Source organism: Gadus macrocephalus, chromosome 12, assembly GCF_031168955.1.
Source record: "Gadus macrocephalus chromosome 12, ASM3116895v1".
Taxonomy (NCBI): domain Eukaryota; kingdom Metazoa; phylum Chordata; class Actinopteri; order Gadiformes; family Gadidae; genus Gadus; species Gadus macrocephalus.
In genome coordinates, this window is record NC_082393.1 from 1,946,831 (window position 1) to 1,964,473 (window position 17,643).

The 17,643-nt window shown below is 45.6% G+C and overlaps 1 protein-coding gene across 1 annotated transcript; it reads left to right on the forward strand.

The window, feature by feature from the left end:
• Positions 1–2,759: 2,759 nt before the first annotated feature.
• tprg1 (tumor protein p63 regulated 1) lies at positions 2,760–14,597 on the forward strand. The gene is made up of 6 exons (XM_060066645.1): positions 2,760–2,973; positions 3,271–3,682; positions 3,938–4,029; positions 4,996–5,172; positions 11,347–11,500; positions 13,500–14,597. Exons 2-6 carry the CDS (start codon positions 3,284–3,286, stop codon positions 13,692–13,694), a joined length of 1,017 nt encoding a protein of 338 aa, XP_059922628.1. The 5' UTR covers positions 2,760–2,973; positions 3,271–3,283; the 3' UTR covers positions 13,695–14,597.
• The last annotated feature ends 3,046 nt before the right edge of the window (positions 14,598–17,643 follow it).

The window sequence follows — 17,643 nt, forward strand, 5'->3', positions numbered from 1 at the left end:
TGAGAGCCCCTCAATTGGACGAGCGACAGAAACGGTTATAGTGATTGAAAAGAATACAACCGGGGAGACTGCAGGGCGCCCCTAAGAATCCCAATACAGGTTATTTCCTGTTTAATTCACAAGCTGGCCCCGCCTCTTTTGCCTCTTGCTTTGACGCCGACCCACGGCGTCAGTCACTAGCAGCGCGCTCGCATGCGGGACGGTTGAATCGGCATCCGCTCTGCTGAAGAGGTGGAGGCTGCTCCATCGCCTGTCCTGCCCGCTCCACCTTTCCTCCGGGACCGCAATCGGATGACCCTCCGTTCTAGCCTGGAGCCCATCCGATCACGCGACATTGTGTGATCGTCAGTGTCCACTCAACACACTGGTGCTGTCCTTCAGAAGCAACAGCGCATGCCTCAACACTTGGGGGGCCTCAGATATGACGGGGCCCTCACAGCCCCTGGCCCTCACGGCTCCGGGCCCCCAGCTGAGCAAACGCTCCCCAGATCATGTGAGCACCGAGTGTGCCATCCAAGGGGTGGGGCGAGGCCTGCTTCATGAAGGCCCTCCCACACGTCACCAGGTGACGTGTGGGAGATCTCACCCAGGTGGCCAGAAAGGTGACAAACACGACCGCCCGTAGATGTGTCAAGTGGGCGATATCTCGGATTACTGAACGCAACACTGGATACAACCAGACCGGCCTGTCGGTCCACACACGCTGCTCTGCGTCAAAGAAACATTTACATTTAGGGCCTTTAGCAGACGCTTTGTCAAAAGCGACTTACAAGAAGTACATTTGTCAGAAGAAAGAGATAAAACAATATATATCGCTGTCGGTACAGTAAGGACGTTCATAGAACCAAGTGCCAAGCACTAACAATCACTAGGTCACCCCATTCCCTGTATACAACAAGATAGCTAGGAGAGATGCTATACAATGCCCAGTACTATAAGTAAGTGCGTACATTAATTGCCAGAACGTACAACGTACAATAATTGCGTAGAGGGAGGCTATTCAGAGTCTAGGTGAACTCTGAACAAGTGATTCTTGAGTCTATTCATGCACATTTTTCACCCGAACATAAATCGGAGGTCGAATCAAACATCTGTATCATCAGGGTCTTAGCGATCAGAGGTGCGTGACCTCAGCCATGAGTGGACTTCACACATCACACATGAGTAGTTCTTGTGTTATTGAACGATTAAATCCCCCACTTCAGAAACTTCTCAGCGTTACTCTAATCAGTGCCGGTTAACTCATTAGTGGTTATGAGCAGATGATTACTCGGCCTAGATACAGGGAAGGAGATGATACTTGAGTTAATTATACTTTAATTAATACTTGTATGCCTATGTATGAGGCCACAGGAGATTTTTAAGTTGTGTTTGCGCAACACGTTTAATGGTGAATTAAACTTCGGATGATGTTCAAAATATCACAATGGCGGCAAAGAAACTCGGATCAGAAAAGTGAGATTGGTTGATTTTGGTTTTAGGTTTCTAATCACACAAGACAAATTCAGCAATACACTTGTACAGTAAAAGGCGAATACAATCATTCTTAAAGGTTTCATTGTGTGACATCTAAATATGGCTTAGCGGAGTCATGGAAATCCCATTATTGAATCCTGTGCATTTAGCTAAAAGCAGCGCGTCAGTAGGCTACGTGGGAGTAGCTTATAGCCTAGCATAAGCACTGAAGGAAAATCTTTCGAAAGCTGTCAACCTTATTCGGATGGGCCCAGATTACAAATGAATGGCTTTTAAACTTCTAGTAAGGCCCAAGAATGGCTGCTTGACAGACGTGTGTGTTAAGGCGTCGAGAACACTACACGCTGTCAGGAGGAATTAGAGTAACGGTGGGAGACGTGCAAAGGCGTTATTTCCGTCTTCATTTTCCGGAGTTAGACGGGGAATCTGCGTCGACGTTTCACTTTGTTCGAGCGCTGATGGACTGATTTGGAATTTTAGGAGGAACCTAATCTTACAAATAATCCCGGAAAATACCGCCTTTGACGAACGTTTGTGTGTGTCTGTTTGTGTATGTGTGCGCATTTGTTTTCACCATTGTTTATTTAACCGGGAATTTAAGCTTGTAGAACAAAGTGTGGTTTATAGCGCTGGAGAAATGCTTAAAATACAACCGATAACCGTACCTTGTTTTATTGATGAGACCGACCATACGCCTAATATTTTAAACGTAAGACCATTGTGACATTCAAGGTAGTATTTCATTTTATTCGATGTTGGCATTTGATATCAGATCAAATTTGAGGTGTAGGCTAATAGCAGCAAATCTCAGAACGAAAAGTGAATATAATAAAACCCAAGTGTTTTTACAATAAAATGGTTAGGGTTTTTTATTCGAACATTAACATCGAATGAAATTAAGTAAAATCGAAGACTGAATTCAACACTATTCCCTACCTGACCAGAAAGGACCATATCAGTAGGTACTTTTGGGGTAACCTGCTCTTCCAGGGGGGGAAATAGTTTCTGTTAACAGAAAGATAACCGTTTACAGATCTAGACACAGCCAGCTAGTCAGACAAACTATACATTCAAGTAAAAACAATATAAAACCTGCAAATATAGATCTTGGGGCTTCACAAAAAAATAGTAGGGCTTCACTATAAAGTGGCTCAAGAAATAGCTGAGGAAATAAATGTTGGCCTACGATAGCAAATAAATCCAAGTGTAATGTAATGTTAGACATTGACCCAGAAACACATGAACTGTCACTGGGCGGAGGCAGTCGGCCACTCGATTGCGTTCAACATCCTGATACAGTCTGGTCATCCGGAATCACGTGAGCTGTGTGCAGAAAGTGATGAAAGCAGGAGAAAACAGATCCTTGGAGAAACGAAAGTGAGCAACAGGCCGTCCCCGCCCCGTCAACCGCTGTCAGGAACCCGGAAGAGAGCACCTGTTCTCTGCGTCTCGGTAGTGCGTTTAGTCTGCGGAAGATCAATAATACTGCTTAGAAAGGTAAGCCTCAGAGACAACATGACAATAAACGGGCTTTATTCGGGTCATAGCTGGGTTAGCTGTTCCAATGACGGAGGGTATTTTAACGTCTACCCTTCCGCGTTTCTTCAACAGTGATTTTACTTTTTGGTCAGAATGTAACATTTAGTGCAATAACCGTGGGAAGGGTGTTTTTAGGATTTTGATAAACCCACTTTACATTTTATTTTCTAAATGTTAGCAAAGCAGCATAAGAGACTGAGGTGAAAAGTATGTTAAACCCGCGAATTCCTCTCCCCAACCAAACCTGTTGCGCAGCCTAACGAGAGCCATGATGAACGTCGAGGATGAGGGGGTCTCCAACGTGGACCTGGGAGACGACAAGGAGGAATTGGTCTCCACCTTAGAACTGGGATCCAATGAGAAGGAAGGGGTCTCCAGCCTTCAACTGGGAGACGTCAAGGAGGAAGGAGTCTCCACCGTGGATCTGGGATCCAATAAGGAGGAAGGAGTCTCCAGCCTTCACCTGGGAGACCCGATCTCGCCTGAATCCCCTTCGGTTGATGAAGGTTACCAGCCCGGCTCGCCCTCCATGGGGAGCCCGGAGGACGAGGAAGCTCCTCCCAACAGCACCCCCGTATCTGGCCAGCCGCTCCAGGCCCAGGCTGCTGGGAATCGCTGGGTGTCCGCCCTGGACCAGTTCAAGATGAAGAGGTTCTTTGTGTTGAGGGTGAGAACATCAATGTGTTGTTATGAAGAATAAAGTGTCGATATGAAATGAATAGTTAAAAACACATCATTCACTTTTATTTGATCTTACTTTTATCAAATTAAACTCTGTATTGTTTGACGAGTCAAAATCAGATGGGCAAGAATCCCATTTTTTTAAATGAACTGCAGAGGTGTGTATTTTAGTGTCCGCTGGAGGAGGTTTTATTGTGAAAAGCCCTCTAATCGGTTCTGTTTCCTGTTGGCTGCGCTGCAGCCCGGCACCCTGACCCAGGCCATCGAGGACATCACAGCCCTGGTGGACAAAGAACAAGATGGCGCCGTCCAGGGCCTGTGGCTCATGGCAGAGTGAGTGTCAGACCGCGTCCTCCCACCAGTTCACCAAACGAAAATCTGGCTTCTACTTGTCCGGGGTCGATTAAGAAACCCCGTAGGTCGGGAGTTCGACCAGTCCAGCGCGCGGAGGCTGCGGTTGCCATGGGTTACCGGTCCCTCTCGTCCGGGGATGTAAAAGCAGGGCAACGTGACCAGGATGTCTGTACTGCAACGTTCTCCACTTAATTCATGAGGACCGGTGTAGGAGGTTCACATGTATGGGAGTCTTCATCTTCACGTCATTATGGTCACCAGACATCCCTGAGGGAGAGACCTGTGGCGATGCTAGTGGGCTCTGAGTCCCAGCTGGAGAGGTCAGTGATGGTGGCGAGGCCCGGGGAGTATCATTGGTTTGACCCGGCGGCTGCCTGTTCGTCAGACTAACCTGTTGCATGTCAACAAACTGGGAATCGGTACCCTACCGTTGTCGTGGGCCAAGCAGTTGGAAATAGGGCTGTGTTTATTCAGAAGTTTTGGAATCAAGTCTGGGTTAAAAACACAAGACGGTCTGAGGAAGGCAAACTTGATTGATATTTTACCTCAAAGTTAAAACTAGGTTTCAGTCTTTTGTTGTTTATGGTGCTGCTACTGAGTGTCCAGTAGTGCACTTCACTCTTTATACCGGCCAACAAACAGCCATCCCATTCAAACTTTGTTCCCCATTTCAAGAGTTACTCTATGCTCCCTTCATGACTCTATCAATTATTACTTCAAATATCTTGTATAACTTATTGTAACCTATTTATATGCAAAATAGTTGAGCTGGTTTGCTCCTGTGACGTTCTGGTCTTCTGATGGTGTGTGTGTGTGTGTGTGTGTGTGTGTGTGTGTGTGTGTGTGTGTGTGTGTGTGTGTGTGTGTGTGTGTGTGTGTGTGTGTGTGTGTGTGTGTGTGTGTGTGTGTGTGTGTGTGTGTGTGTGTGTGTGTGTGTTTGCTCAGGGTAGACCACTGGAACAACGAACGGGAGCGTGTGGTGGTCCTGACAGACAGAACCCTACTGGTCTGCAAGTACGACTTTGTGATGCTGAACTGTGAGAGGATCCACCGGATCCCTCTGAACTACATAGACCGGATCTGCCACGGAGACTTCAGCTTCCCCAAGCACTCCCTCCTCACGTGAGTTCCCCAAGCACAGCTAACTATTATATATTCAAATAATATTCTAACATATCAGTGTTATGCAATAATATTAATAGTATGAATAATGTTATAGTTGTTGAAATGTTATGAATAATGTTACAGCGTCCCCCCCTTGAAGTATTCATACTCTTATAAAGTTGTAAGTTCCCCAATGTCAAATTTAACGCCTTGATAGGGGTTTGGTTTAATTTGCATAAGTTTTATTTTAATGCAACACTTGAATTGAATTATGTATTCAAAATATTGTGATCAAGTTTATTCACTTCGGATTCTTAGTCATAACACCTTTTCATCCTTTTGTTTACATTCTTGCATGCACATCCTGCTAATGACTAACATTTAGTTGAATGGCTCACGTAACTCTTAATCCATGTTAATGATTATCCATGGCGCTCTCATGGCACTTAAACTCTGTAATGGTTATCGCAAGGAATCTGTCCATCTGTGCCACTGGAAACCACGAGTGTGTGTGTGTGTGTGTGTGTGTGTGTGTGTGTGTGTGTGTGTGTGTGTGTGTGTGTGTGTGTGTGTGTGTGTGTGTGTGTGTGTGTGTGTGTGTGTGTGTGTGTGTGTGTGTGTGTGTGTGTACAGGAGCTCTATGTTTGCATAGCTAAGCTCTAATGTTCAGTCACTCCTTATAGTGCACCTGGCAGCAAACCCTCTCCACCCAGAACACAGTAAACATTCAAACACAGGAAACCTTCAAACACCTAGGTATTGTGGAGGTATTGTGGAGGGAACACTATCTGTGGTGGGGACCGTTCCGTTCGGGTTGCTAAACACTTCCTGTTTTGGGTCTACCTGGAGAATAGAGGGCGTGTACCCCTTCTGTCAGCCCTTATTTACATGGTAGAGAGGAAGTAATAGATAATATGCAGCCTTATTCATACAGAGAAGCACTGTTGAAACCAGGACCCTGTTTTTCCTGTGTACGGGCAATATGGCACGCCAATGAAAGACAATGATTGATGTTTAAGGAAATTGTATAAAAAGGTTGTAAAGAAAATGAAGGAGGAACTTCATAACAGGCTTCTCAACTGTAATTGGAACTAAATGAGTGATGTTGCCAAGGAAACACACAATGCAGAGCTGAGGTCAGACATCTTCTTCAGGACATGCTTGGAAGCTCTGTATGAGCAGAGATGTGTTTAACGTCTGAGTGAGGCTTCCCAGACACCTATAGTGTAACGCTACGGTGTGTGGTGCATTTCATAGAAAACATCGCTCATTGTGAAGCTCATACACAAGGACAGTATGTTACTCAGAAAGTAGCACTAAGTGGGCGTGGTGGGTTGTAACCATGGGGATAACACGCCCCCTTCTTCCTGAAACTCCACCCAAAACAAACACTATGAAACATCAGAGTGTTTGAATTCCATCTGAAACAGTGGGTTCACCGGCTCTTACAAAATATTTCAATTCCAGAAGCTACAGTAAAGCAGAAGATTCAGCATCTAATTGACTGGCTGTTCAGGCATTTGGAACAGTAAAATTGGATAAAGTTGACACACTTTGCGCAACAGATCTACATTTCCTGGCTCCCTCTGTTCAGGCAATGTTTCCACTCCTAATTTCACTGCCACGCAGACTCTTATGTAACAGAATAACAATACAGGTGGTGAATGATATCATGTGGCTAATAAACAGCTTTTGTAGTTGGAAGCAGTCTTCTCAAGTTAAAGTCAGATGTGGCAATGTTTACATATTCCTAGTGCAGCAGTCTCAGCTCAGCTTCCTGTTCCACCATTAGACATTGACCTCTGGTGGCGCAAAACAAGAATGACACTCTCCTCCTTAGCTTGTTTTTATACCTTCTGAATTAGATGTAGCTTTGCCTTTGGTTTCATGTATTAGGCACTGGACCTTCTCTAGCGCCAGTAATCTATGCATGGACGGCTGAGGGAACTTGTATTTGGGGGGGTGGTTGGACCACAAGTGTGTGTATGCCCAGACATGTAACGTATGAATCACAATTCTAGAGAAAGGAGAACTGAAAATGATTTGCACCGGAAACAAGTTTTTGTTTGATACAAAAACACCTTGCTGGATAAAACCTCAGGCACCTGAATACCGTGTTGGGGGGGGGGGAGTGGATTCATTACTTGTTTGGTCAAAGGTGGAGTTTGCACTCACAACAAAACCGTCCATCTGTATTATAGCCTCTATTCCCTTAAGTTGCGTCTGTTATTCGCCTCAGGTGGTGGAGTGTGTTGTCATACCAACTGTTTTTCATTAACAGCCTCCTGGGGACAAGATGTTTTCTCAGGTCTTTCAGCTGGAGATTACAATTGTTGTTTTATTATTATTGTATATTTTAATCTCTAAATTGAAATTTAATAAAGCTTACAATTCCTGATATATTTGAATCTCTGTTCCTGATAGATAGATGGACTTTATTTGTAGAAAGGTGTTGGAGATTTAAAGGAGTGACTCCATTAGCAGTTCTTTGCTGAATGCTGTGTAAAACTGTCTATATGACGGATGGGGTTTGAAGTTCAAAAAAAACATTATGGAATATTATGTATTTTATATCTAATTGGTGATGTAGGAGATTTCTGCTTTGTTATCTTTGGCACTTAAAAATCTTTTGTTTACTTAGAATTTCTACTCATATTTTTTTTTATCTCAAACTTTGTTTGACTTCTTAGCTTTCACTATACAAGTCAAAGGCTAGCATTATCCACTACTAATGCCTGCTATTGTACGGACGTTATGGGTACCTAGGGGGGTGTCCTTCGCATTTTGAGGGATTAGGTTGAATGTGTTATCTAGGATCAGCTTGTGAACCTTTTCAGACTGCTCAAATGCAGATAAACTTAAACATGTCTGGTATTCTAGATGAGCACCAGTAGATGCAATACATGCATAAGACCAGCAGGTGGCGTTGTAACCCCAACGGTAGCTAGTCGGGGATAATTATCACTACTCAGTCTGACATAAAGGATAGAAGTTGGATAGATTTAATGTGTATTTTTAATGCATTACTTTAATTTATGACTTTAAGTTTGAATGGGAATCTATTCATCCTATCTGACCATCTCTCTGAGGTTGTTTGTGTAACGTTGTCGTGGGAAATATTGGTTCACATAATGGACACAAAGAAAGATGTGGCTTTCAAAAGGTTTTACGGTTTGAGGATTTGTTTTTAGTTGCTCCAGACATCAAAGTAAAATCACAGGTTATAATTACTTCAATTCAAGTCTGTGACAAACAATCATTGGGCCATGAGGAACCATGCTAATTATGTTATTATTTGTACGAAAAGTCGCCTTGTTTACAAACGATGGCAACAGTTTATTTGACCGCAAGCTATTTCCATCAATCTCACACGTTATTTCAGAATAAATGTACACCACTCAAGTTTTACTTTACAAATCTTCCCTTCGACGTCGCCCATTGCGGTTACCATGGTAACCCTGTTGGACGTAAGCCGAGGGTGTTGAGTGGCACGCCGATTGCTGTGTTGACGGAATGTGTGTGTGCGCGTGTGTGTGCGCTTCTCTTGTGTTGTGGTGCAACGTGAGGACTCGGTGTATGGTTGTCCTGGAGACAATGTGGGCCACTCGCCATGACAACCCGAAGCCGTGCCCCCATATTTACCCAGCATGTTGACTTATGAGTGCCGGTCCCCTGAAAGCAGAACCCTCGGAGGAATGTTCCGGCGCTTGCCGTAAAGCTTTGCAAAACACACATCGCCATTCGGGAACGCATGTGTGCTTTTATTGTGAAAAGGAACACTGTCCGAGCTAATAGTTTGAGATTAACTCCGCTGGCCAGGTGAAGGCAGTTGTATTATGCTAGAGTTAAGCCCCATTCTACGCTTTGTTTTTTTTTGGGAGGGGGGGAGAGGAGAGTTATTTCTCTACTAGTTTTAAGGTATGAGGTACTTATTTTTCAGGTACTTAGGTAGGTTGTCTACAGGCGCTTTAAACACGTTAGTGTTGGATCGTTAAAAGACAAAATGGAGGTTCTACTTCGGTCACTTCACTTACTGCTGTTGCTGATGAGGAGGTGAGAGAGAGACGGAGAGAGAGAGACGGAGAGAGAGGGAGAGAGAGAAAAGGAGAGGGAGATAGACGGAGAGAGAGACGGAGAGGGAGAGCGAGAGAAAAGGAGAGGGAGAGGGAGAGTGAGAGGGAGAGGGAGAGAGGAGAGGGAGAGAGAGACAGACAGAGAGAGGGAGAGAGAAGGAGAGGGAGAGAGACGGAGGCAGGCAGCTAGTGAAAGTCCAAACCCCTCAGCACTAGCATTGACACACCACCTCCACCACCTCCACCTCCACCTCCACCTCCACCACCTCCACCTCCACCACCTCCACCACCCCCACCTCCACCACCTCCACCACCACCACCTCCACCACCTCCACCACCTCCACCACCCCCACCTCCACCACCTCCACCTCCACCACCTCCACCTCCACCACCACGGAGGCTTCTGGGGCCCCTGGCGGCCTCACCCGGCCTGCCCTCGCTGCCTGTCCGGGCTGGTCCGCTCCCACTCCCGGCTTACCTGAGGAATTCTCTCCAGCTTTCCTTTTTTTTTAATATCCCCATTTATACCGTGCTGGCGCTGCTCTCCGACAAAAGGAAATGCATACAAATCAATCTTCTCCTCCACCGCCACAACCTCCTCCAGCACCCCCGCCCCATATTGTGTACTCCTTTTGGGGGAACATAATCACTCTTTTGAGGCTGGGCTTTGGCTTTTGTGCCCACACGGAAGTCCCCCCCCCCCCCCCACCCCCCGTCACCATCCCTCTCCCCCTCTCTCCTCTCCCCCTCTCTCCTCTCCCTTTCTCTCTCATATATCCCAGCCTCTCTCTTATCACCCAGCGTATGAAGTTCATCAGGAGCCTTATGTAAACAGGGCAGGATGGGATAGTTGTTGTTATTGGACACCCCTCCAACCCCGACCAGCAAGGACGCCAAGCCTCTCCTCCCCCCTGGGCATTCGATTCTGCTGGGTAGGATGTGCTGTTGCTCAAGGTCTGGGGCGGAGAGAAGGACGTGGGGGAGGAGGAGGAGGAGGAGGAGGAGGTGGAAGAGAAGGAAGGTTGGAAAAGGATTGAGAAATCTGTCATTTTTATTGTCTGCATCACATGGGTTATCATTCCAGTCAGTTCTTGTGAATTCATGGAGCCAAACCAAACAAGCAGTTATTTTAATTGTGTGGTTATTCTGCGGAAAAACAGGCAGGCAGTTGGACCGTAAACCAGTAGCAATCTGTCATGTAAGGGTGAAGCCCTCACCACTTCATACTGTAGGGAGCACGCCGACGTATTACCAAGATACCATCAAGGTGGTAACACGTTTCTCTTGTTATTCTAGATGAATAAGTTACGCATTCAACAAGATGTGTTATATTAGTTACGCTTTCTTTTCACGTTCAGTATTTGCTTTCAGATGTAGATCCATCACTTCTCGCTCTAATTGAGAGGTGACTAAATTAGATTCTACAAAGGGCGTAACCATATATAATATATCAATTCTTTAAGATTGAAAGGTAGACTTCTGTTTTGGGCCCGAGGCACGACCTCTCAGGCACCCATTGGGTGGCGACCTTTTAGTTTGAATTTGTTCCTGTGAAAACGGGTTTGTGGGGCCCTGTATTATCATTGTTATAAGGATCTTGCGACGCCCTGTATGATCTTAAGGTGTCATTGTAAAAAAGGTAAATGTTGGCTCAGCAACCCGAGCCAGCATTACTTCAACCTCCGGAGCTCATGGGTTTAGGGAGTGTGTTCTTCTGAGGTCTGCCTAGCCGTGGAAAGATATGTCCCCTGGGCATGCTCATTAAACCTATCTGCTCTGAAATGTAGATGTGTGTGTGTGTGTGTGTGTGTGTGTGTGTGTGTGTGTGTGTGTGTGTGTGTGTGTGTGTGTGTGTGTGTGTGTGTGTGTGTGTGTGTGTGTGTGTGTGTGTGTGTGTGTGTGTGCGCGCGCGTCTGATTCTTTTTTTTTTTTTTCATTCATTGTGACGGCTGAGGCATTTGGGAGAGCCCCAGGTGTTGTTGGGGTACAGTTGGCGCTTCTGGTCACAACGGCTATTTCATAAGCTAAAAATAGTCACATTATTTACGGTTCTACTCAAAGAAACGAACAATCCAGTGACTGAGACGGGTGTAGCTAACCCGGCGGCGGGTGTTTCCAGGAGAGAGGGCGACGGCGTGCGCGTGTTCTGGGACCGCCTGCGGGAGCCGTCCTTCGCCTCGCGGTGGAACCCCTTCACCGTCGACTACCCCTACATGACCTTCACCGACCACCCCGTGAGGGCCACCAACGACAAGTTCTCCACCCTCTGCGACGTAAGTCCCGCACCCACGCTGACGCGTCCCCCCTGGCGCCAGGCGGCGGTCCGAAGGCCTCCGCTGGCCTCCGTCAGTTTAATGAGCTTCCCAGTGCTCGATTCTGGGCTTCGATTCTGGGAGGCGAGTGTCCTCTCACCTGCTAATAGATGATGAGATCGTTTTTCTATCAATTGGTTGTGTTGACTGTGATGGACTGTTGAGCCAAGATAACGGCGTTTGGCACAATGCTGATGGCAGCAGGATGAGGCTGTTTTGGAGGAACCCTGACATGATTTATGTCCAGCTATTTTTATTATTTGTATAACCCTTAAGGTCCTTTTCCATTGAATAACATTGTTTTGTTGCAATTTGATTCCCACGTCAATAACAAAAACAATGGAACTGAGTGGGACTGTCCACATACGACCCAAGATCTGTTTTCCAAAAGAAATCTCCAAAATAGGGATAGCCCACTTTCAGTTATCAAACAGGGAATCAACCTCTAAATCAAATGTCTCCAAAAATGATTTTATCAAAGAAAGCTGAAAATGTACACAGAGACAGCCATTTATCATATTCCCCCTCATCTGCAAACTCTCCTTCGCTACACTATTTTACACTTCGAATAAAGCTGATACATTTTAGAACTGAATCATGCTTCCTGGGTTGGTTCGGGTGCAATCGGTGCAGAACATTTAACAATAAGTTCCCATGTGCTGTAGGCTGATTCATAAGGAGGATACAGATTTGAAGCACTTTAATCTAATAATCATGAATTAAAGTTATTTTGTTCTGAAATTAGTTTAATTCATTTATTGAAGCATTTTCTAACCGAACAAGAGTCTTGAAATGTGTGTTGAATATTCAAAATACACATTCCCTCTGGACAGTCTTCAGTTTTAGCAAGCCTATCTTGGCCTGCTATGGAAAAAATGATTCACGATGGAAAGAAAGCACACAGGCAACACTTTTTTTCGATAAGCTTGAGGGTGTGTTCGAGCTTTGTATGAATTAAATAATATCACCCCGCTAATCATCATATCGTCTGCAAACGGTGGCGCCCCGTGTTTCACACGCATGCGAGAAGCCCTTAAATCAGAGCGCTTGTGAAACCCCCTGCAATGTGACACAAATTCCTGGTGGGTCGGCGATGCGTAGCGTGTCCGATGGCCTAATGACAGAGTGGGTGTGCAGCCGAGCAGAACCACATGCCTGGGAATGTGACACAATCGGTGTCATGGACCTCCGGCCCCAGGACGAGAAGTGTGCCTTGCAAAGGGCCCCCCCCCGTTTAAACGCACACAGGCACGCACACGGTCGTACTGTACGCTCACACCAAAAGCTGTAAAAGACGCAGAATAGCTCAAAACGCAAAGCGCCGTCAAAAATATTGACAGCTGATATCGCTCTGGCGCGTGTGTTTACTGGGACCCACGCCGGCGAGAGACATCTGCATTCCGATTGGCTGGCGGTCATTTACAGCCGAAACACTACTGGCTCATTTGCGTAGAGTTTTCAACTCTCATTTACAGCTTTAAAGCTGTCGCTCAAGCGTTTTATCGCTCCTATCGCTTTATCGCTCATGTCTAATAGAAAGTGAATGGGCGTTTACCGCTCAAAACGCTTTACAGCTTTTGGTGTGAACTTACAGTTGGTGCAAAAGAGTTAACCTACAGGAATTCCTCAGATCTGTCAGTCAGTCTGTCCAGTACCTGACTACCGGTCAGTCTTTCTGCCCGGCTGTCAGTCACTATGGTCTGCCTGGCTACCTGCCTGCTTTCACCCATTTGGATTTCCACAAAAATGTACAATTTTGGGATGTTTTCATTGCAAAGTCTAAGTCTAATCATACCAACCACAAGCAGTACTAGTACAGTAAAATGTCCTCAAAGTATGAGTATCAACAAGTAGTACTGCTATAATGCCCTCAAAGTATCAGTATCAACACATAGTACAGATAACATGTCCTCAGAGTATCAGCATCAACATGTGGTACTTCCGCCTGGTCCCTGAACAGGTCCAGGACTTCCGTGTGCAGCTGAAGGCGGGGGCGGAGAAGGCCCTCTTGGAGAGGCCGGTTCCTGGCAAGGCCAACGGGGTCCTGCTCCTCAGCCAGCCCCTCCTCATCGAGGCCTACGTGGGCCTCATGGCCATGGTCGGCAACCAGAACAAACTAGGCTACTGCCTTGCTCGTGGACACATTGGCTTATGAGTAGCCCCGCAGAACGTCCCTTCCTGACTCACCTTCTGTTCGCTTTTCTTTCGCTTTTGTTTCCGTGCAGTTTGGTGTCGTAGTGGTCACTCGTCATCGACAGAAGTTTACTATCGCTTAGGTTTGTCGAGCCTCTCCTGTCTTTAGTGGCTGTGACTGAAATGTATTTATATAAAGAAGAAGAGCTAAGTGGCTTTGCCGTTATTTAGATTGATTCATTGAGCGTGCCGTTATGTACACTGCTTTGGAGTCAAGATTGAAATCACTACAGGCGATTTCACCTACAGGTGGGGTGGTGGGTTTGAAGTAAGAGTTGTTGAGTCGGCGAGCTGATGGGAGGAGGCCGATGTTGAGAAACCACCCGCCATTTCTTTCATCTTGGGAGATGGTAAACCAACTCTCTTCATTCCGGCGTCATGTGTCATATCCTCTCTCTCCCTTTCAACCTCCTGTCCGTCCTCCGCTTCCATGAAGGAACACAAAGTTACTGTTCAATAAATAAACTCCCACTGTTCGACTTCTCTGTGGTGTTCACATGTACTGTGTCCATATCAGTCACTTTGTTCATTTGTTTTGCATTGTTTAAATCGTTATGAGGTCATTTCCAGTTGGCTCTCCACGTTGCAAAAAGGGAATGTAAACCCTTGTTATGTGAGGTTTTGTTATTTGTCTCTTCTGAAGGATGGCTATCTTTGTCCCTGTCAACCTACATCATTAAATTACTATTATTTCAGTAGATGTGTCTAAATTAGTGTATTAACAGTACACAGTGCATATCTAGCCCCAGCTACAAAGTCTTCCTTGGACTCCCCCTGCACTGTTGGCTGTAAATGTCCATGCAACATCTTTGCCTTAAACTTGGCTGCCAACCATAATAATAAACATGTCAGTCCTTTAACGTCATCATCCTGTTGAATTATTTGATTGGCAAACCCTTTGAATCAACGGTTAACCTCCTTTGCACTCCTCAGCTTCAGTCCGTTGATCTACCTGGCAGGACGGATAACTGGTGAGTGTTTGTCACCACAGTAGAAGTTGCACAAAAAGCTTTAGAGAAACACTACTTTAATAGGAAACCTATTCACACCTGAGAGAATCAAATGAAACAAGCGGACACGACACTTCTGCTTCCCAGCATTGGGGGGGGAGTTGGGTTGGTGGTGGTGGAGGAGGAGATGTTGGTGGTGGTGGTGGAGGAGGAAGAGGAGATTGGGAGGAGGTTAAGCTCTGAGAACTCATCCAACCGTTTCAAGGTACGGCGTGTCCTCTGTGCTTGTCCATCAGCTGTCGTCGATGGGGCTCAGGATTGTGTAATTGTTGGGTTGTTGGACTCCAAGCTCAAAGTGTCTGGGTTCGATCCCCCAATGTACAGTCTACAGAGACAGATGCCCCGAGCCTCTACCTGCTCCCTAATGACCTTTATCCAAACTCAGTGGAAGTCACCTTTGATAAGAGTCTGCTCAGTAAGGGTTAAGGTGATTATGCACGTGGTTGCGTCTTTAATTTAAGGGCTGCGAGTTTCCTTGTAGCAACGCTCCGTATTCCTGCGGCTATTCCAGTTGGAAAGAACAGGATAAACTCGAAGTGAAATAAGAACAAAGTGTTACCTACATTTCTAGCTATTCAAATTTAGTTTAAATTGCTTCCGTGTTGGCGTGGGAGTGTGTTTGCGAACACGATGGGGGACTGTGATGTCTTAAAGTGGTCACTTACTGTAGGCTATGTATTATGTGCAACTGTTTTGTTTCATATATAATGTTTTTAATTTGTGTACGTCTCCTTATCATACTTTCAATCGTGTAACCAAATGGTTGATGATTAATAACATGGTAAAAAAAAAAAAAGTTGTTAGAGTAAAGTAGTTGAAGGCTTTTTTTGGCAGGTATTGACACTCCTTCAAGGTGTTGGCACTACACGTGAGATAAACTAATATACTTCGTTTGTTGAAGGATTTCGGTGAAGCCAAACAGCAGATGTTTGATCATGTTTAACTAGTGGGCTTTAAACTTCGGAACAAACATTGAAACAAATCTTAAGGTTTCAATGACCCTAAACTAATTGTTCCAATGGGGGTGATGAACAAAACAGCACTGTTCTAAATAATGAACCTTTCTGTACTTATTCATTCTTTATTAATTTAAGTTTCCCCCTTACCAAAAAAGTGCAAGCGCTTGCCAACGTCTCCTTTCCCAGTGGGGTTGCAGTGACGGTGAGTAGGGCTCTACAAGACGGATGAAAACTACGGACAGGAGGACCGTCACCCGGAGGGCGTTCACCTTCGTTCCCGTGTGCAGAGGTGAGCCGTCACCCCGGGTAACGTCGGGTTACTCCGGGTACTTTCAGCTTTATGACGGGAAGTTTATCCCGCTAGCAATACAACCACTGCGGTGATCTGAGGGGAAGCAGTAGTATATAAAAAGTCATAGCTTTGATGCTAGGCCTAATAGATTTCAGTTGGACAGTTGGAATAAGGCTCTCTTCTGTTGAAGGCAGTAATCAAACTTGTAACCTCAGTCTTTCTGCCTTGCGTTTGCTGGACTGCTGTTCAGCCGCTCTGGAAGTTGTTTGTTAAAGTCCTCAACTTGAAATAATACACACTGTAAAAATAAAACTAATTGCAAACCTAACTAATCTAACCTAATCTACGCAAATGATGATGTTACGGCTCTCAGCTGTGCCAGAGCGTTCACAGTTGCTATGGAAACCACCTAGCGTCGCAGCCAGTGTGAACGGCCCAGTTTTAGAACGTCGCAGCCCGTCTCGTCGCAAGGAGTCGCAAGGAGTTGCAAGTTGCAAGCCGTTGCAAGGTGAATCTTTGGTCTGAACTGGGCTTAAGGATCCGAGGAGAAGCAGTTGATGAAATGCTAGCGCGTGAACAGTGTTAAGGCTAGCAAGACTAGCTCCAGAAGTACAAAACCCACGTCTCTAAAAGTTAATGTATTTCTCCCCGAAAATCTTATAAATTAGTTAAATGATTGGAAAAACAAATTTCTCCTACGGGGGATTAATAAAGTTGTATCTAATTATTTTTCAATTTTTTTTAAATTAGCAAAGCCTTTTGCTAATTTCTCTTTTACTGTAGGCTATATGTTTTCTATGTTTTAACAACCCTTTTTTTTTTCTTTTAAACTCTGTAGCACCTTGAGATTTTCTTTGCTTTGCTTTACAAATAAAATGTATTATTATTATCATTATTAGTAATAAATAACCCAAGTGTGTTGTTCAAATCTAGGTCCATGTCTGCAACCTTAATCGCTAGTATGATATGCGTGAATAATTATTGTTCATTTAGGATTATGTATATTTAATCATGAATTCATCATAAAATCAGGCAAAGGTATGAAGTTTTAAGAGCTTAAAATAGGGCGCTATGCGACCTTACCCATCCTGTCCGACGACATCTGGACGGCTCCCAAGCAGCCCACGTCAGCTCGGCCGGGGCGTGAGGCGACATTCCCCGGAGCCCCGAGGGGGAATTTGATTGGGAAAACAGAGAGGGCTTAAAAACAAAAATCCCCCTCGGTGGACGCCTGCGACCCCGGATGGCCCGGGCCGTAGCCCCGCCTGCCTGGCGTTCCGAGAGGGAGTAACATTAGACAAATTCCGCCAGTCTCTTGAAAAATCCACGGCTTGGCATGTCATCCTCTCGGCCCTCCGGAATACCGCAGCATTCCCGGGATGGAAGCTCCGGTCTCGGTATCCAATGCTACTTTTCAGAGTTCAGGCGTCCTTATCCTACGAAAACATTTAGTTTATGTTGTTGAAGAAGCGACCTCGGGGATGTCCCGGCCCTGTTTGTCTGGTAAACAAGCCCCACCTGTCAAAGGTATGCCGGTTGCTAGCGGTCTCTGAGGTCTAGAATGGACCGTTAAAAAATCTTTGACGCTGCGGTTTTTTTCCCGCCTCCCTCGCTTGACTTTTTTTGGGCCATGTGTGAAGGAGTTCACGT

Excerpts from the sequence above, each read along its gene's own strand:
- tprg1 (XM_060066645.1), top strand. The coding sequence starts at position 3,284 with ATGATGAACGTCGAGGATGAGGGGGTCTCCAACGTGGACCTGGGAGAC. Across the intron at positions 3,683-3,937 it reads AGAGGTTCTTTGTGTTGAGG|CCCGGCACCCTGACCCAGGC; the intron begins GTGAGAACATCA and ends GCTGCGCTGCAG. Across the intron at positions 5,173-11,346 it reads CCCAAGCACTCCCTCCTCAC|GAGAGAGGGCGACGGCGTGC; the intron begins GTGAGTTCCCCA and ends GGGTGTTTCCAG.